Raw genomic sequence first — 20,610 nt, 5'->3', positions numbered from 1 at the left:
CACAGACAACTTCGTTACTACTTGGATAAAACTAAGGCTTTCAGAAAAACTGACCAGCTCTTTGTTTCTTATGCTACAGCTTCTCAAGGGAGGGCCATATCCAAGCAAACCATTTCTAAATGGATAGGTCATTGCATACGATTCTGCTATACCCATCATGGGTAACCAGTTCCTCCTACCATTAGATCCCACTCTACCAGGGCAACAGCTACCTCTACTGCCTTTCTCAGGGGGTTCCTACCAAGGAAATTTTAGAAGCTGCAACTTGGAGTTCTGTACACACCTTCGCCAAACACTATCACTTACCTCTTTATTCTAAGTCCAGGGCAGGCTTCGCCACTGCAGTTCTGCAGGGCCTCATTGCCTCCACTAACCCTCTATGATGCCTCCACCCTACCTTAGCTTTGGGACTCAACCCAAGTGTGATGACTGTAGCAGGGTAACACGATGAACATAGTACAGTTTTGTACCTACCATAAATGTAGATGTTCGAGTGTTCACCCTGCTGCAGTCCAGGTTACCCTCCCTCCAACCCCTCTGATCTACTGGCTAAATCTTTGCTATGCCTTTCTGATGTATTTGCTTATAGCTGAAGGGATTTTGTGTTTGTACAGTGTTCCCACCTTTTGGTACTAATTTGGATCATCTTTTTGGGGGCACCTGACATCTGGGGCAAGAAAAACTGAAGAAAATGGCGTCGGTTGCAATATATGTACCCCTGGCGCACTGACGTCAGGGATGAGGCGACACCAACTGACACCGGACCAAGACTTTGGAAATCCGGCCGACTGCGGGACCGCCTGACGACAGGAAAACCCAAGTGTGATGACTGCAGCAGGGTGAACACTCGAACATCTACATTTATGGTAGATACAAAACTGTACTTTTCCGGGGTGCTTAGGAACGTGGAGTGAGAGTCTTGGGACATGGCTGAGGACCTATAGCAGGCTACAACCTGAATCCACTGTCTTATCCAATGTTAGTTGTACCTGAAGTATCCCAGCTGTGTTATGCTGGGCTATTAGTCTGGAGGTGTGCACATCCTTTATGAATATGGACCCTTGGAGCTTTGGTCCATGTTCTGGGGCCGAAAGGTGTGGAATGAGTTATACCATGGAAGCGCAGGGATGCTTTCTGCTGCTTTAAACCAGGTCTCTGTTAAAGCACAAATGTCGATGTCCTCCATTTTGAGGAGTGCTTTGAGCAAGTGCATCTTGAGATTTAGACTTCTATCGTTGAGCAGCATGACCCTTAGATTTCATTTATTTATAGCTGTTATGGTGTTAATTTGCTCTTTGCGACATCACCTAAAAAAGGCACTGTAGGGGGGAAGGCAAGAGCCTTAGCCAGTATCCAGAGACCAGGGTGACAGATGCAGGCCATCTCTGGCAAAGCATCGAGGTCTGTCAATCATGTCATCCCAAGCAGACAGATACTGGATCCCTTTAGAATGACAGAAACTTAGCCAATTGTTGAAGTCAGTCATTTTCTGTTTGTACTGCGGTATTATTCTGGGTGACGGTAGGATGCTGCTCAGGGCTAGGGTCATACCTGCCTGGGCCACATAATCCGAGAGCTCCTCCATGTCTCTTTTCATGTTGTGGAGGAAGGTGCATTTCAGATCATTCACACCCTCGTGGAGAGTGACAGAGTCATACTTGTACTTGTTGTGGAGTGACCTGATTGCGTGTGTTACGTGTCGGATTCTGGCTCCTGATAGACAGGTGACTGTTACTTTCTCCTTATTCAACCTAGTGAGTGGGACATCAGTGTGCCTCACTATCGAGTCAACTATGGTTAGTGTGCTGGGCAAGCTGTTTTGCCTTAGGGGCTTAGATTGAGGGGCACACTGTGTAGGTGAGCTATGTGGCTTGTGGTTTGTGCTCTGTTGTGGTGGTTCAGTGCGTTTCTGTCTTGGATGTCTCAGCTGTTTGGGTAGATTTCTATTGAGAGCCTCTGCGAAGGTGGGTGTATGGTTTTTGTTTTTATGTGAGAGCTGTGATGGTGGGTGTTCTGAAGGGCTATGTGTTGCATGTGGTGTGGTGCAGGTGTTGACCTTCTCCTCTTGACCAGCTATTCCATTCTTGGCTTGAGAGTACGTGGCTTCCAATTTGGATATACAAGTGCATCTCTCACAAGTCTGAGTGTTGGGAGGTAAGAGGTAAGGGTTGACTGTGTACATGAGGTTGTTACACTGCCTCAGAATGCCCAAGTTCACCAGGTTAATAGGAGAAAGCACAGGGAACTGACCTTTAGATTTGCCAGAAGGGATGGTCATTATTACTAAGTACTGAAGCTGTTTCCTTATATAGTCTTTTTACAGGAAAAAATGTCACCCAAGGTGTCTGAGTCTGTACAGATCAGTGCCAGGCACTTGAGGGGAAACATACTTATACCCTGAAAATTTAAGGATGAAGTATTTTGGCAGATATTATGAAGTTAGAAAGAAATCCAGCAATGCTTACTGAAAAATAAAGAATTAGCTTGTCAAGAATGATGAAAAGAGGGGAGTCACATGAATGGCTACTGCCTGGCTACCACTAATGCTGGCCTCAGCACAGCTTCACTCTGTTGGGATACTATACTCCTTTGCTTCTTCTGTCACCAGAATCAAAATGTTAGCACCAATCCCAAGAAGAAGAGAAGCAGGCCACGGCCTGTTTGATGAGCCATAGTCTTGGCCCAGATGATGCAAGGGTCTGCTGGCTTGTAGCCATTTTCTGGTAGATGCCTCGAATAGCAACCAGACCAGTCAGGTACATTAAGCACAGGCACTCACTCTCCAACCAGAAAGAGTTAGGAATCACTGCACTCTGCTCCTACTTTCACCAGGATCAGAATATAAGCACAGATGCCAAGATGTCACCTATAAAGCAGTTATTAAGGTTTCTAGTGATCAGCAGTCTTCAGGAAGTAACGTAACTGCACTCCTTCTCTCACCAGGAGAAAACAGAAGCACAAATCCCAAGGTGAACTACTGAGAGGCAGAATGTGAGTTCTCCAATAACTGGTGGTCTTGCAATAGATGCTTAAATGTAAGATGAAGAAATGGTTTATCCTAAAGACTGCAGTGTGCACTAGAGAAGTTGGATGTGAAAGTAGATAACTTAAGTTTTACATATCTAAAAAGTTAAGTTTTAGTGGAGAGTCACTGTTTTTAAAACAGCAAGATAGATTGAAAGGGTGTGGTCACTTTTGTATTCTGGTACTATGGAATACAGTAGGATGGTCAATAAATTTAAATAGTTGAAGGGGAGTGATTTCACAAAATGATAATTTTGTGCTTACTCACACCAGCCAGTAAAAGCAGAGAGGAAATGAGGTATATGGTCAAATTAACATAAGGGGCAGGCAACTAGAAAGGCAGTGGTGTTTAAGAACACAACAGTAACTGGGTGAGAGGGTGGAAAAATGTCTGTTTGACTCACAAGAGACAGAGCTGTGGTCTCTTTTCAAGTTTTACTATGTAGTTAAAAGCAGAATACAAGTAAAACATAGTGTAAAGAAAACAAATCATGGTCTGCAAAATAGAAAAAGGCAATAAAGTAATGCAAAATACAGCAAATAAAAGCCAAACTAAACTTTCCCTCACAATAAACTGTAGCAGAGTCTGGGTGAGCCTTTCCTGTAAAGCCAAATTTATCACTAATTAATTCACTGGTGGCCCCTCTGTATAGTCTGTTCTATGGAGATTTTCCCCTTTTTGTCCTCTGCTTAATGACTACCATCCTCTGTTGACATAGGTCTGTTTCACATTGACTGGTAACTCGGGGAAAAAGCGGGAGTGCCGTTGAGTTTTCTCTATGCTCGCCATCTTGTTCTTTAGTCAAAGTAGAAACTCCAGTACCAATTAAAGAACCTTGAGTTTCCTGTGTGCTATGTAATGAAACCCCTCTCTTAGTGAAATTTTTTATTGCCTTTCCTTCAGACTCTTTATGAGGAGGTATATCATTCTTCTGCTGCACTATCTCAGAGTCATCCACCCCTGAAGGTCTGCATAAGCCTAGCTGTGTCTACCCAGTATAATACTAGAGAAACCTAATATAAAGGATCTTGCCTAAACTTGACATCTTGGTTAGCAATGACTACCTGTTATCAAGGTATCTAGGAGGGTCATAGGTGAAATCCCTGTCAGGAATATATGGTTTCCCATCCAGTCATTCAGGCTAAGCTTAAACAGGGTCTTAGAGGAGCTTTGTTTAATGTGAACTGGTAGCCTATTCCAGAGGAGTGGCAGCCTCTGAGAAACAAATCACTCTTTCTAGCATGTCCTATTTATGTTGCAGGCCAGGTTAAGGTCCCTGGAGCGGGTGCTCCCTGTCCCATTTGACTTGCAGATGTGCAGCATTTCCATTAGGTTTGGATCCAAGATTGCTCTATAGTCCAGAAATAAGTCTTCTCTAAGTAGTCTATACGCTACTGAGTACAGTGACAGTGACTTCAGTCTGTCAATGTATGACATGGCTGAAGACCCGGAATTTTCTTGGTTAGAAATCTCTTAGGTCTCTCAAGTTGCTGCAGGTGCCTGGTAAGGTACATGCCAAAGGGAGCACTGTACTCAATTATTGACCCTATGAGGGTCAAGTACAGGGGTGTTATGACCTCTTTCGCTGTTGAGGCAATCTCTTTGCTAATGAGGTGTGTGCCGTAGAATGCCTTCCTTACCACAATAGACACCTGGTGGTCAAAGTGTAGGCTACAGTCAACTTGTATTCCCAAGTCTCACTACTGGGTTGTTACTTAGGATATTATTATTTATAGGATAGTTTGCAGGGTATCATTTTTACCGAAGGGGATGATAGTGCGTTTTGAGTCCATGGCTTTGGCATCAATTATTGGTTTGTGTAAGTTCCTCTTAAAGTATGTTGACATCGTTTGGAGATGTAGTGATTGCACCTAATTTGTAGTCATCAGCAAACTTAGTCAGCCACAGCCTCTCTATTTTGACCTGAACATCTGAGAGGTATTTTCCAAACATTAGAGGGCCCTGCACTGACCCTTGTGGAACCCCACTGGTGACAGATGTGCTGATTGAAGTAAAGTCCCCAACTTTGACTGAGTGTGATCTGTCAGTGACTCAGCAACCTACTGGATGACATAAGGATTAATATTCTACTGGGAAAGGTTATCAATGATGCCCGAATGTGGGATTGTGTCGAAGGCCTTAGCTACGTTAAGGTAGGGTGTATGCACAGATTTGCTTTCGTCTATGGCTCTGGTGATGCTTTTGAAGGTGTTATAGCTACTTCAGATGTGACTTATTTGTTATCAGATTTAACCAGTGAGGGTCCTATACTTGTGGTGGTACAACAGTCATCCATGTTGGTGAAGACCAGGCCGAGAATATTTGAGCCCTTTGTGGGGTTGCATCTTATTTGCTCCAGGGCATTAGTATTAATAAAGTCCAAGAACCTTTGTGTGAGCATGCTGGTACTTGTATAAGTTACCCATTCAGTGGAGGGATAGTTAAAATCGCCCATGACTAGAGTGTTTGGTTGTAATTTGATTGACTGATGTAGGTCCAAATAAAAAGCGTGGGTATCTTACTTCATTGAAGGGGGCCTATAGCTAACGATGACTTGAAGGGGGGGGGTCTTACTTGCAGTTAGTTGAACTTGGAGTAACTCCATGGAGTTTTCCTGTCTAACCAGTCTAGTGGTGTATTTATCCTTGATGAAGATAGATACTTCTCCTCCTCTGGTTTTCAAGTGTTCATTTTGCAGTCTGAAAGTGTTGAAGACATTGTAGACTTGCAAGGCAGGGGGTGCTCTCTGCTGCACTGAACCAAGTTTCTGTGACTGCACAGATGTCAACATCTGCCAGGAAGAGGAGTGCTTCCAGAAAGTGCAGTTTCTGATTTAAACTCCTAGCATTTAGTAGCATAACCTTTAATTTATTTGAGAGTGATATTTTCACATCAGAAATGTTATTCTTGAGACCTTGCCTAAAAAAGGAGCTGTAGGAGAGGCGAGTGCCTTAGCCAGTAACTGAAAGCCTATAAGTGACAGGTGAAGACAATCTCTGCCAAAGCAGCGTGGTATATCAACCTTGTTACCTCAGGGTGACAGGAACTAGATCCCCTTTGTGGTATCCTAGGTGAGGGTAGAATACTGCTCAAGGCTAGGTGCATACCTGCCTGGGACATGTATTCATAGAGCTCAATCATGTCTCTTTTCAGATAGTCCAGTGAGGTATTTCTCAAATCATTCACACCAACATGAAATATGATGGAGTCATAACGGTATTTGCTGAGAGACTTGAGTGCATGTGTCATCTGGCGGATCCTGGCACCCAATAGACAGCTGACTGCAACCATCTCATTGTCCAACCTCATGTGTGGAACATGTGTGTGTCTCACATTAGTCGCCTATGACTAACAATTTGGTTTAGATGTCCTTTGCCTTTGGGGCTTATTTGGTAAGACATTCGTGCTTGTGTTTTTATGTGTATTAATTGCTGTAGGTGCTGTTTTAGGTGTAGCATGTTTGTGTTTAGAAGGTCGCTGATGTTTAGGTAGGTTTGTGGTGAGTACTTCCGCATATGATGGTTTGTGTTGAGTGCATTGTTTGCATAGGAGGTGTAGTATATGAGCTGGCAACTTGTTCAGTGCTACTGCTGTATGCGTGAGAGAACAAGGATACCAGATTCTTAGTGTAGATGCATCTCTCGCAAATCATACTTGGGTGATTTAGGAGTATAGGGCTGTCAGTCTGCATTAGGTAGTTGCTACACTGCCTCATGATACTGATGTCAATCAAGCTGGTAGGAGAATGGAGGTAAACTGACCATCCATAATGCTAGGTTAAATCCTGTTTTCAGAGAGTGGAGAGACAATGGAGGGGTGTGTGATATAACTGGATGCTCTAAATGTGATCTGTACTAATGGGGTGCTCTATAAAATGTCTATACTAATGGGGGTACTGTAAATGGTATGACACTATTGTCGATTTGGTAGTTTTGGGATTGTTTAAGGGGCAAAAGCATAGCTGATGTGCTCTCTGAATAAACTCAATTTAAGGACTTCTCGGCCAGATAATGGGCAGCTACTAAGGGAAAATTTATTTACTGGAGTTCTTGTGTCTATAAACGCTAATGTTTACCCCCCCCCCCACTGCACGGCAGTGCACGATGGTGAATGGAGGTACGCTACACGTAAACAGATTAATACAGCAGAGCAGTGGCTGGTAGCCTAACTCTGTGGAGCTGTGGTAAAGCAAGATCAAACCCATACAAACAAGGAGATTATGTAGTAACAGTGATCAAACTGAATTAAACAATTTAATCAATAAAAAATTAAAAACTGAGCCTCTGTGCCAGCAACCTTCAATCAGATGAATCCTAGCTGCACTGTCCTGCCACAAGGGTGCAGGGTGGGGCCCTCTCCAGCAAAAGATAACCTGATTTAGTGCTCAATTTAACAAATAGAACCAGATTCAGCAGGTCTCAATCTAGTCTCTGCTATAGAAGGCAAAAAGTGCAACAAATCAGCAAGAACAGTTTTAAAATATCCGCAATATAGCAAAAATACAGTTTCAAGTGCAAAATATAGTATGAAGTTGTACTTATGGTTAGCAGAATGCAACAGATTGGATTGCACAGATGAATGCAGCAGGGGAGTGGCTGGTCACTTAACTCTGTGGAGTTGTGTTAAAACACCTCATAGGATGGATCTTCTCACACAAGAAGTGGGAGCTGTCATTCACCCTCACTTATCCACACTTCAGCTGACACTTTGGGTGATAGGGTTTTGATTCCTGTCAGGCACCAGTTTTCTGATGACATGCTTCAGGTTTTGCAGGAGTCCAGAAAACCAACTATCAGAAAATCCTGTGTGGCTAAATGGAAAAGATTTTCTGTTTATCATCTCAAGAATGACCTGGACCCTTTTTCTTTTGGGGTCCCTATGGTCCTTCCCTATTTGTGTGGATTGCTGAATGCTGGTTTGGCATATTCTTCTGTCAAAGTTCATTTGTCAGTCATGTTTCCCTGTCTGCCTTTGAGTAGTCTTGTAGGTTCATATGTGTATACTAGATTAACGACCACTAGGGCCCTTAAAGCCTTGCCGGCAACCCGAATGTAACCCACAAGTTTGATTTATAAGGGGTGATTTACTAACTGTCCTCTGTCCATCAGAGCCATAAGAATGAAACCAGGTAATTTTCGGATTATCCAGCCATTAGTCCAAGTTGCACTTAAATAGAGATAGGGAGGAACTCTGCTTCACATGGATGGGGAGCCTGTTTCACAGAATGGGAAATCTGAGAAACATATCTCTCTCTCCAACATGTCCAATTTATGTTGCAAGCTGAATTAGTTCTGATGCTGTTTGTTTTGCAGATGTGCAAAAGATTAATCAAAACAAAGTCCAGGGATGCCTTGAAGTCTGTATGCTACCAGTAAGGAGACAATGCTTTGAGGCAATCAGCCTAAGACATTGTGTTTACTCTCTGTACCCTTTTAGTAAGGAAACTTTATGGATGTTCTAGTTGCTGCTTGTGTCTGGGCTGGTACATACCGAAGGTGGCATTATATTCCATGGTGGGCCTTATGAGGACCAAATACACTGGTATGATGGCCTCTCTGGACCTAGATGCCATGTCCTTGCTATATGTTGAGCAACATAGAAGAATTTTCTTACTACCTTGAATACATGTTGGTCAAAGACCATATCACTATCTATATGAGCTCCCAGATCCCTGACTAGTGAATCAACTTTTACGAGTGTTTTATTGATGGTGTAGTTACCCGGGGTGACAGACTTCCCAAAAGGTACTATAATGCATTTCTTGGAATTTAATTTTTAGACATGGCTTTGGCACCACGCATTTGTCTGTATTAGATTTTCCTGAACGGTGTTCTCATCTTGGGGGAATTCAGTGACTGCTCCTAGTTTGCATTCATCTACAAAGTTGGTCAACCAAAGGCCTTTGACATCGGAGATGTAGATGCTAAAGAGGAGTGGGCCCAATGCAAAGTTTTGGGGAACTCCACTGATAAATGGCCTCTTTGTGGAGATGGCCTCACCAATTCTAACCTGCTGGCTCCTGTCAGTGAGCCAGCTAGCTATCCATCATGTTGTAAAGGGATTTATACCTTGTTGCATATGTTTGGCAATGCCTGTGTGGGATAGTTTATCAAATGCTTTATCCAGATCAAGGTAAGTAATATGCATCATTTTCCCCACATGTATCATCTTAGTGACCTTTTCAAGGAAATCCATCAAACTCAGTAAGTGCAACTTTCCGACTTTCCTTTGACAAAGCCAGACTGGGATGAATCCAATTTGTAGAGGTCTCCTGTGTCCTTGTTGATGATTTCCACAGTAATTCCTTCCATGGTTTTGCAAATAAGACTAGTCAGACTAATGGGTCTGTAGTTTGCAGAATCTGTTGAAGGTCCTCCCTTATAAAGGGGATGACCATTGCAGTTCTCCATTCAAGTGGTACAAAACCTGTTTTAAGACTATAGTTAAGTAATGGCTCTAGGGTCCTGACAAGTCATAAGCCATCCTGGGATGTTATCCGGGCCCTCTGAGTCCATGCTCTTGGGTTTAATGAGTGCAGAAAGTACATTCTCCCTAGTTATAGCTAGAGGGGTTATGTCTGAGGCTATTTTTGAGGGGATGGTTGGGATGACAAGGTGGTATAGTTGGAACTGAATTTGTCCGCAGACAGGTTTGCTATATCAGCAGTCAGAGTGAATGTGGTACCATTAACCACCAGTTGAGCACATTGCTGTGTGCTGCCCTTGAGGTTTTTGATACTTCTGTAGATGGCCTTATGGTTATCTTTCACCTGGGATGCTAGTATATCCTCAAAGTTAAGTATTTCTTTGTAACTGTCATTAGCCCAACAGTATATAAATTGCTGTATTCCTGCCTTTCCTTAAACTTCACTCCCCTTCTTCCTGAACATTATTCTGCATATATTGTTCACACAATTTTCATTTATTTCTATATAATTTACTCCTTCCTTTTCTCAAGGTCCCTCTTAAAGATCTTTTTATCTCCTTTGTAATATTCAGTACTTCAAATGCATTTGATTTAGACTTTGATTTCTTTTTCCTAGTAATTGCTTTTTTGGCAGCCAACCGCATTAAACTTCATGAGGCCTTGCTATGTCTAGGCAATTCATATCCCATATACCAACTCAAAAGAATGATTTCCTTAGTTCCAGACATTTGTTCTCCCAATATTTCTGACGGAGTTATTTTAAAAATCTGACCGCTCATTGCAGTCCCAGTTACCTCTTTCTTTTCTACCATTCCTCCAGCATTTGCTGTCTACCCTTGAGGAAAAATGTTTTGAAATCTGTTTGGGGTTTAATAATTTCAAGCAAAAAATCCTAAACCTTCTGGACTTTGTTGCATGTTTGAGAGCCATAGATGAGTACTAGTAATTTACCATTCTAAAGCATTTAAAAACAAATGTCACAATCAGCCAACTATTCTCTTTAGTCTTAATCTCAGATTTGATTCATCAGTGCCCAGCAATTTACTGAATGTACTTTTTATCAAGAGAAAATGGAGTATTCTACACAGGCATGTTTAGTACCATGATTACAGTGGAGTAGCAAGTAACACAACTGATGAGGCTTTGGTTGAGTAGGTGCAGTAGGCACAGATGGACAAACTGTGATTGGATTAAAGGATAAAAAGATAGTCTCCTCACCATGAGTTGATGTTTGGTAGTATCATTTTGAGATTTGTAGCGTGTGGCTAAAATAGATAAATAGTTTTATATTTAATAACAAAGAGTGGCAGGTAGGAAACAACCAGTAATTTCTAAGAATGGAAAAGGAAAGGAGTGGAAAATGTGAAGTATATTATAAACTGTTGACAGTAATCTATCAGTGTGGTTATGAGGCAGAGTGAAAGAGGAGGCAGCATTACTTAAGAAATACAAAAAAAAGATCGTGGCGAGAGATGAGAAGCAGGAACTGTGTAAGATGAGAAGCTGTTGTAATAATATAAAATAAACCATTTTTTAAAGTTTGACCACCATCTACTTTCTCCTTTTCCTAGTTAAATTCCAAGTCTGAGTAAATGCACTTATCACTAAACTAGATATGCCCTTATGTTTTGCATGAAATGGCTCTTTCTGAGCTTTTTTGCCTCACTTTACACCATCTACATTTTGATAAGGAAACTTATTCATTTTGTCATCTCATCCTTATATCAAGGTGGCATCAGTGGAAAACAGAGTTAGGAAGATTTTAGTTACCAGGTTAGTCAAGCAAATGTGACAAGTCATACTTTTGTTTGCTTTATTTTCTTATCAGCCACATAACCTAAGGTATGTCTTGTTAAGAATTTATGCATGCATATATACATATTTATTACTGTATACAGTAGATCCTCAGTTATTCGAATCTCTGGGAAATTGTTCACAACTGGATAATTGGGAGGTTCTGATCATTAAAGAAAGTCAACATTTTGCTCATGACTAATTATACAACACATGCAGTCATTAATAGAAGTATTTACATCAAATAACTGTTTTCTTTATTAAGGGGATATATTTTAAGGACACGGTGAGCCAAATAAGGATTGTGCATACAGTGTGTCTACCAATGCATACAAAAATTGTTCCATTTACTTTGCAAAAGTAAACTAAAAACAAAAGATTAATAGCTAATAACTAGGCTAACTGTCCTTGTGCGCCATTTTAAACCTAGCCAATTTCCATTTCAAAGGTAAGAGCAGTGGCACAACAGGTAGTGTTGTTGCCAACAAAAGAGGTTCCCTGGTTCAATTCTCAGCTGGGGTGCCTTCGGTGCTGAGTCTACATGTCCTCCTTGTGTTTGCTCCTCCCACATTCCAAAGACATGCAGTAGGTGGATTGGGCACTCTTAGCTGACCATAGGCATGAGTGTGCTTGTGAGTGTGTGGTGCAGAAGAATGACCACAGCAGGACTAGCCACCCGGCAGAATAAACCTTGGCTGTAGATGAATGTCGCTATTAAAGTGACACCCTGACCCCATGTGCAAAAATGGGGAAAAGGGGTTGTGGATGGATGGATGGAATCAAACCCTGTACCTTCTGTCTAGAAGGTATAAACCTTAACCATTGTACAACTCCCAAAACTGCATTATTGAGTTTACAGATTTTCAAACAGCAAGCATGATAACACAAAGGTAGCACTGCTCAGAAGCTATGTTTAAATGTTGTAATTTGCAGTTGAAGTTATCCAGTTTGCGAGATTAGAATGTCCTGGGTATGAAAGCAACAGATCGGGTGCTTTTGTGTGTGTGTTTATGTTAATGTGCAGCTTTAGCACTTTGCTTTGTGAGCAGATGCAGTAATAAGCCATTTGTTAGAAATGCTGATTACTATTTAATGGAGCTTAACACAAAATGTTTTGAAATAACTTAGATGTGGTGACGTTGCTGTGGTTCAGTTAAAGAAGTTGTAGGTTGGCTAATCAGGGTCTGGATAGACGGGGTTACAGAATGCATATATGACAAAGGACATTTGTTATTATTCAACTTATGTTTTGTTGCCAGTGATAAGTTTGCAAGTTGGTGTTCTTAATTGTGCAACTTACTGCATCCTATGACAATTTAAAACTGAATCTAGTCATCTACAAAAACAACTTAGGTCATGCTGAGTCAGTATGGCACTGAAATCTTTGCTGTCAGTTCATTTCCACAACATAGAGTATCCAGGGACATTGCTGAAGTGATGGTAAAGTGGTACAAAATTAGTTTTACAACCTAAGGCATGCCAGAACTAAAAGGAATGCAGTTCTGTTCAGCTCTGCTGTATGAATTGCCCCTTGGCACTATTTAAAGTTATTGCAAACCACTATGAAAATCAACTGCCTAGAGTATACCCTGCCAGTATTAAAGGAAATTTAATGCTGCTCAGCTGTGCAACATAGAGCATCCAATGACCGTGTTAAACTGACTCTTAATACACTACAAAATCAGCCTCACAATCTAAATCATGCAAAGTTACTGTGAGTTCAGTGCTGCTCAACCACATAATTTAGAGCAGCCTGTGTCATTATTACAGTGAATCTTATGTGCAGGAAAATCAGCAGTGTTAGCTAGTACATCTCATGTCCATTCAAATGTGGATTTAATTATGCTGTTTTATGCAGCGCGCACCATTCCATTGCACTTAATCCAGAGCCATTTATTTTGCAAAGGAATTAGGAGGTCAGAGAGAGTAGAATCTTTCATGACTCGAAAGGATAAACACAAATCCCTATGCAGGAGTCTGTAAGAAACTGAGTACAGAGAAGGCTGTTAGTTTGTCCTGATAACTAAGATTTTCTAAGTCACTAATCTTTTCAGCTAATAATTTACGAGGTCTGTCAAGCTGAGTGATATGTTTAGACAAATAAATGCTCTTCCTCTGCCCATAAGCTGTGTATTGATCTCTTTCATCTTTATCTTACGATGTCTGCTTTTTTGCTTATTTTCTGTGCATTTTCTTGGTAGAAAAAGACAAAGTACAGGCCATTCCTTGTGAGGTCATTGAAGTTCTCTGCAGTCACCCTGGTTTTCTTTAGCTTACTTGTTCATTTTTACTGGGCCCTTGTATTGTGATGTCCTCCTTTAAACTTTAATTTCCGTTTTTTTCTCACTAGTTGCTGGTGACAAGCTCCTCATCTGTTTTTTTGATAAAATCACTGAAGCAGTGGATAGTGTTTAAGCAGTACACACAGTATACCTTTGAAGTACAACCTCCCCATGTACTCTCCACTGATATTTGCTTAAAATAATCAAAAGGTGCTATTAGCCTAGTGAGGCTTGCCCAACCCCATGTTGAAAACTGGAAAAAAGAGATTTGTGATGATGATAGCTTAGTGACATAAACCTCATCAACAAAGTATAAATAAATCAATAAACAAATTAGTCTGTGTTTGGTGTACTTCCCTTATCGAGCACAGTAAGGCCCTTCCTTTCCACTGAAGACATTCAGCTGCCCTATCTTTCATTCTTCTCTTGCCTGTGACTGCTTTCCATTATTCTCATTCGGTTATGCATCTTTCCGCTTCCAGTATCACAATTGTGTTAATTGAGTCAACAATTTATTCCTACAGTAACATATTCTATAATTATTTCACCAAGGCTGTAGCAGTAACACCAGTAGATGACTTTTGCATTGAAGCATTTTTTGGTCATATGCATCCTAGAAATGTATACCACACAGTTCATTGCAAAGGACAACTGTAAGAAGGTTCTGTTTGTTTCAGGGTGGGTTCTGTATTTTAGTTCTTTCATTCTACTTTATTCAAAGAGGTCTCCAGTAATGGTGCATTGATTTTCTTAAAGGGTGGCACTTTGGCAGAGGAAGAGGATGATCCATTAATCTATCAGCACCGAATGCTCCGAAACAACCAAGGTGAAACACAAGCAAGTGGACCTGTTGAGACTGGGCCTATGAAAAAACTTCATGTTAGCACCTCTGCACTGCAGAAGGTAAGTTAGTATGAGGCCTAAAGCAACTTAACATGTTAAACATTTACTTGACTTTAAGTTTGAATTAGGATATTGTTGTGTCTTATTTAAAATTAATTTTAAGGCATTTATACAAAACTAAGAAGGCACCAGATTTCAGTGATACATATTTCATACTGAATTTAGTAGTGTGCACTATGTGCAGTATGCAGCGTTGCAGAATTATGTATGAGTTCTGCAAAAGTAATAGTATTTATGTAAATAACAGACTCTCATTTGCACATTTCTGTGTTTTGAAAGAATCTTTTCTACCTAAAGATTCATTGGCATCTCTGTTAGCATTTGCGTCGAAGAAGTTTTTAAAAACCTCTTCATTCCTCCAGGAGTGTAGGGAGGGGTCTGACTGGAGAGATGAAATTAGCAAGAAAAGAGGAGTAGTATTGTTGAAACTAAATTCAGCCTTGGGTCTTAATGAGTACCTTCACGAGGTAAACCTTTTTTTTTTCTTTACAAAGTCTGACTGCGTTTCTTATATCATGGAGAAAGGTGGTCAAAAGAAAAGAAAAAAAGACGACTTGGTGCACAAGTCCCAGGGAGAAATAAAGTGCCCACTCCTGGTGTACATACTGGTGCCAGAACTAAAACAAAAGGCAGTGTACAATTCTCAGGACATGGAAACATATACTATCACAGGGTAAGGACAGGCTCAGGGTGATGGTACCCCCCCGTGATAGAAGGAAGGTAGTGGTCTCCAAAGAAAAACACAAAACCTGGCAGGTCAAGCAAGGAGCATAGAGATAAAAGTGGGTTGTTGAGGTTAAGAAAGAAGTTCTGTTTTGTTAGTATTACGAAGCCCAGCATTTCCAGACACAGGATATATAGCAAGAGTAGAGAAATTAGAGGAAATAAAAATATTTGCACGAGAAAAACTGGTAAAAGCTGCAGATAAAAATTAAGTTTCTTACTGATACTTAATGCAGCAGATCTAGGGCAAGGATTGCCTAGATGGAGAAAGGTTGAGCCCCCTGAAAAAAGAAGCAAAAAGGAAAGTGAAAAAAGATAAAGAAAAAAGAGGGTTTTTGAATGGTATGAAAAAGAAATGTGGACATAAGAAAGAAAGAGATCTCATTTGGTGCAATTTTTGTGCAAAAAAGAAAGCCAGACTAATCAATACAAACATTACAGCTCGAAAGGTATTTGCAGAAAAGTACAGGCAAAAGACACCCATGTATTGTAAATTTCACAGAACTAAACAGAAGGTCACAAATGGGAAATGTAAATAAAAGAAGATTAGTGCTGTAGAATTGAACAGAAATTGTAGCGGTAGACATATGCAAAGTGAAGGGTTTCGTTGTGGAAACTTCCAACATAGGCAGTGTCACAGCATTATGTACTACTGGGTCCCTGTATAGAGGAACAGCCGTGGAGCAGCTGCATATGAAGAGAATATGCTACAGGGTGATGTTTTGGAGCTTTCCTGTAGAAGACAGGCAGAAGAATCCAGTTGAAGTTGTACTGCAAGGAAATGAGCAAGAAATAGTAGCAACTCTGACGCAGGTAGTGTTGCAACATGATGAATCAGTAGGTTCTCATTTGGACATGCAACACATGGAGCAGGATGATTCTGAATAGGCTACACCACAGGACAGTGTTCTGGAATCATCTGTAGAGGACTCGCAGGGAACAGGGAGTAAAAAAGATGCTGTCAGTCCAAAAGAAATTCATCTAAAGGAAAACATCTTGACTTAATAGAGATGGGTAAACATACTGAGATGCACAAAAGAATTAGATTACAGGAAGTAAATAAGAACCAAAATGTTAAGACTGGTAAAACAAATTAGTACAGTAATCAGGACTGTTAAAAGAAACTAATATGATATAAAAAATAAGTAGGATGTACTACTATGCAGCTAATATTATAACAGATAAACCAGTTAACCTAATAACAGATAAAATGTCACAAAAATGAAGCATAACAAAGGGAAGAAAGGGAGTGAGTAAAATGCCATCATGGAAGAATCGAATAGAGAAAGCTATAAAGCAAATATTGCAAGACATATGACTGTTAAAAGAACACAGAAAAGGGTTCAGATCATCAAAACTCATTAGAAAGGTAAAAATGGTAAAAGCAGCATACAGTATCAAAATAAACCTGAGTTTGTCATCCAGTATTTGCAATATAAAAATATTAGCATAAACAAAAAACTTACAAGGTATGCATATAAATATAAAAGAAAAAAACAAATAGGCAATTCATTGATAACTCAGAAATGTTTCTATAGAATTGGAAAACAAAGCAAAAGGGATAGGAAAAAAATGAAATGGTTACATCTTGGAGATGTAAGGTGAAGACCCTGTTTAACTTAACAAGGATGCCAAAAGGATAGAAGAAGTAAAAGAAACAGTAAGAAATTCTAATATAGAGGGTATGAAATGGGATGAAGTAACAGCCAGATAAACTGAGACAAAATTACGAGAAAACTGCCAATCGGAGAACCCCATGCTCAGGTACAGTACCTAACTTTGGCTAAAGGTTTTATCTTTACATGATTTAGCCCCAAGAAAAAAATAATTGTATGCACATCCTGAGTAGACTCCAACCTAAGCAACAGCAGGAAAAACTATACTCCTCCTTAATAGTGAACCTGCAAGTTATCCTAAGAATTATAGGGCAGTAACTTATTGTATATAGTATACATTATTTGCTGGAATTGATGCAGAGAGTTTATGGCCATCTAGAAAAAAATCCAATCTTGGCAATAGAACAAAAAAGGTAATAAAAGAAAGTCCTATGGAGCAAAGTCTTCTGTATTCCACGTCTCTTTCTTGCAGCATTTCCCAGTATTCTTCCTGGAGTGTTAAACCATAGTGTGTCATAATCTGTGTCAGTCAGCGGTTTAACTGTTGTAGTTAGAAAAGGGTCAGGGGACCATTATGTTTACCTGTCTGGATGAGGGATTCTGTGTCTTACTGAGGCAAGTGTTTCTATTGTCTCCCTGCCTTTGTAGCTATAGATGCTGGCACATTATCTGTCTCTGATAAAATAATAATGAAGTATTTGAAGTTCTCACTGCTTAAGTGGCATTTTGGGTTATCTGCCAAGGTAACTCAGTAAAGACAAGACCCAGCTTTCAAAAGCTCAGATTCTCCCCTCTCCTGACAACTGATTGGCTCAACATTTTCTGAGAGGGAAGCCTTCAGCTGTCTCAGGAAGTGAGTTTTCAGTCTTTTTCTACCATCCAAAGAAGAGTCAGCTGACTCTTCACATGATCCAGTGCTGATTTTTCTAGCTTACTGCTCAGACAAGCCCCATTTGATGATCATTTTCTTACATTTTATATCTTATTATTAAATGTATTATTCTGTTTCTATTTTAATTTAAAAAGTAAATGCTTATTTTAATATTTTATTTCTGTCTGTGCTTATAGTAATTCCTGTGGGAATTTCTGCTTGCAGCAGTATTTGGCTTCTGTCTTTGTCAAATGCTTGTTTTATTGTTTTTGATAAAATTTTCAGTATTTCTCCCAGAAGTGCAGTGGATATGTGTGCTGATAGACACTAGGGGTTGTCTTGTGCAATCAAAACCGCACATTATTACCAGTCTTTAATGTTGTTACTCTGCTTTATTTTCATCTTTTAACAGGAAAATATTGCAGCACTTTGATTTTTCAGCATTTATACATGATTTACTTTATGTATGATTATGTTCTGTGTGTTTTTAATATCCGGTTGTAATTTTACCACACGTGAAATTATTTGAATGTACTTTGGAGACTTTATTCTCCCTATCAAGAAGATGTAGTTTAAATTGCTATTAAACTTTATTTAAAGGCAGTTTAATGTGGATGAAGTGTGTGGAGCTAATTTCCTAACACTAGTTTGGCACATTAGTTGTTTGGCGTTTGAGTACTGGAAATTCTTTAACTTTTGTCAGTTGTAAAATAATTCTGAACACATTTCAAACTGTTTTCTGTGATAGTATCACAGTTTGGCAGAGTTTAGTTGTGTGAGAACATGCTTTTTATTAAAAACTTTAAATGCTTATGTCGCCTTACACCTGGTTTATTTCTCGGCTGGGGTGCCTTCTTTGCAGAGTCAGCATGTCCTCCCTGTGTTTGCATGGGTTTCCGGGTGCTTTGGTTTCCTCCCACATTTCAAAAACATACAGTTAGTGGATTGGATACTCTAAATTGGCCGGGCTAGCCACCCGGCAGTGTAAATCTTGGCTCTAGATTATTGTCACTGTTGAAGTGACACCCTGGACTCAAGTTCAGAAATGGGAAGAAGGTGTTAGTGGATGGATACTTCATCAAAACTGTCAGTTTATTATTCTGGCTAGAGTTTTCTCCCCTGACTTGATAGATCAGAACTCTGGTACCCCCCCCCCCTCCCCCCATCAAATCCTGATGCCCTAAAAAGACAAAAACAATATAAAAATACAAGTTAGCCTACAGTTAATGATTCTTTTGGTGTCACTGCTCTGCCATCTGACCACTTACCTTTTGCGCCATCTCCCTCTAGTGTAGCTTTGCCGACCAATGTGGATCAGACAGAGGGTAAACAAATCATCTGGGACTGTTTCATTACCTGGCACAGGTATGGGAGAACTAAACCCTTTAGGTGCAGGAGTAATCTGCGATGAGAGATGCCTTGCCAGACATAATACTCTGTCCTCAGATGTTTATCTAGATATGGCTCCTAGTGCTAGTTTGGCTAAAGACCTTTTCTTTTTTTCAGAGAATGAGGAGGAATCTAATGAGGACAATGCTGATTTCTTAGTTGACATTGAGTCCAGTCACTCTGTTTCTTTGGACGTTGATCCTGAACTTAAATCCTAATAACTCTTCACTTTTCCTCAGATGATTGCTAGATTTAGTGATGTTTTTGCTTACTAGCAGTCTGGAACTACCACAGAGCTAGGCCAGTATATGACTTTATAGAGAATGAGATACCCAATTCATTCTGCAGCTATCTGCTCCCCTCTTACTGACCTTGGAAGATGTTTATAAAGCTGCCTGCAGGACACCAGTATCTATTCACGCAATCCCTAAAAAGACTCAGAGAAAATATAAGGTGGTCTTGAATATGACGAGTCTCCCATTTCATTTGACTACTGATGCAGCTGCAGTCTCCCCAGCTGCATGCTCGAATAAAAAGTCCCTTGCTTCATCTAATCCATTGCCCTGTGATAGAGGGAAATGGTTAGATCTTCAGGGCAAAAGGGTGTCTCTCCTTAATAATTTAACCTTTAGAATGTTCAATTATCAAGGCTGTATGTGGAAATTTATTTTACAGTGTGCGTACAGTTTGGATGATTGTTGCCTGCATCCTTACCTGCAGAGCAAAAGTCTTACATGAATGAAATCGTTTTAATTTGACTCGGGTCTTGAAACATGTTTTCAGAGGTGTGCTTCAATGTGCAGACACAGTGTCAAGAAATATTGCTTCTTTTGTTGTTTTAAGACTGTGCGCATTGTTGCATAATCAGAATTTTATGTTCTGAACTGGTGTTTGGGCTGTGTTACACAGATTCTCAAGCAGTGCCATTACAGGGGCATATTAGTACATGGGATGTCTAGGATGATGTCCTTCAAGGATGCATCTGCAGTCCTTACAAATGGGTTGCCCTGTCATCAGGCAGCCCTTCGGTCGGCCGGATTCCAAAGTCTGGGTCTGGCTTCGGCTGGTGTCGCACTTCACCCGACGTCATTGCGGCAGTTTTCGGGTATAAAGGCATCAGCCGACGCCATTTTCCTCAGTCTTTCTTGCCGCGTGGCGCCCGAAGCAGAAGCTGTTCGCAAGTGCCAGTCGGTCAGATCCAGAGATTACTACTACCGAATACTACTTCGAAGACTTCTATAAAGCTAAGTACCCCGTTGGGGACTCTTTCTTGCCTCAGCCGATGTCAGAGAAAGTTAATAACTGTTTATCTTGTGGGAAACAAATACCTCATAAGGATTTCCACTCCTATTGCATACATTGTTTAGGCCCAGACCACGACGTAGTAGCTTGTGTAGCCTGTGCTTCTTTTAACCGGCGGACGCTGAGACGTCGCTCGGACTTTGCTGAACAGATTTTCGGCTCTGATTTTGCCTACATTATGCCGTCGGATCCTCCGACTACGCAAATAACTAAAAGCAAGAAAGGACCGACACTCGCGGTCCGCGGTTTCGGCTGAAACCACGGCCAAGCAATCCACGA

At 40.6% G+C, this 20,610-nt stretch overlaps 1 protein-coding gene across 2 annotated transcripts in view; it reads left to right on the top strand.

Annotated features, from left to right (window-relative positions):
* MTOR (mechanistic target of rapamycin kinase) overlaps nt 1-20,610 on the top strand; it is a 4,577,509-nt gene that overhangs the window by 1,636,102 nt on the left and 2,920,797 nt on the right. For both annotated transcript variants that reach the window (XM_044063218.1, XM_044063219.1), the window contains exon 25: nt 14,284-14,430. In XM_044063218.1, the coding sequence (XP_043919153.1) occupies nt 14,284-14,430 (147 nt within the window). The remainder of the gene's footprint in view (nt 1-14,283; nt 14,431-20,610) is intronic.

Source organism: Protopterus annectens, chromosome 2.part1, assembly GCF_019279795.1.
Source record: "Protopterus annectens isolate FY-2018-M chromosome 2.part1, PAN1.0, whole genome shotgun sequence".
NCBI classification, from domain to species: Eukaryota; Metazoa; Chordata; order Ceratodontiformes; family Protopteridae; genus Protopterus; species Protopterus annectens.
Note: the sequence above shows the minus strand (reverse complement) of the source record. Positions and strands in the feature narration are given on the sequence as shown.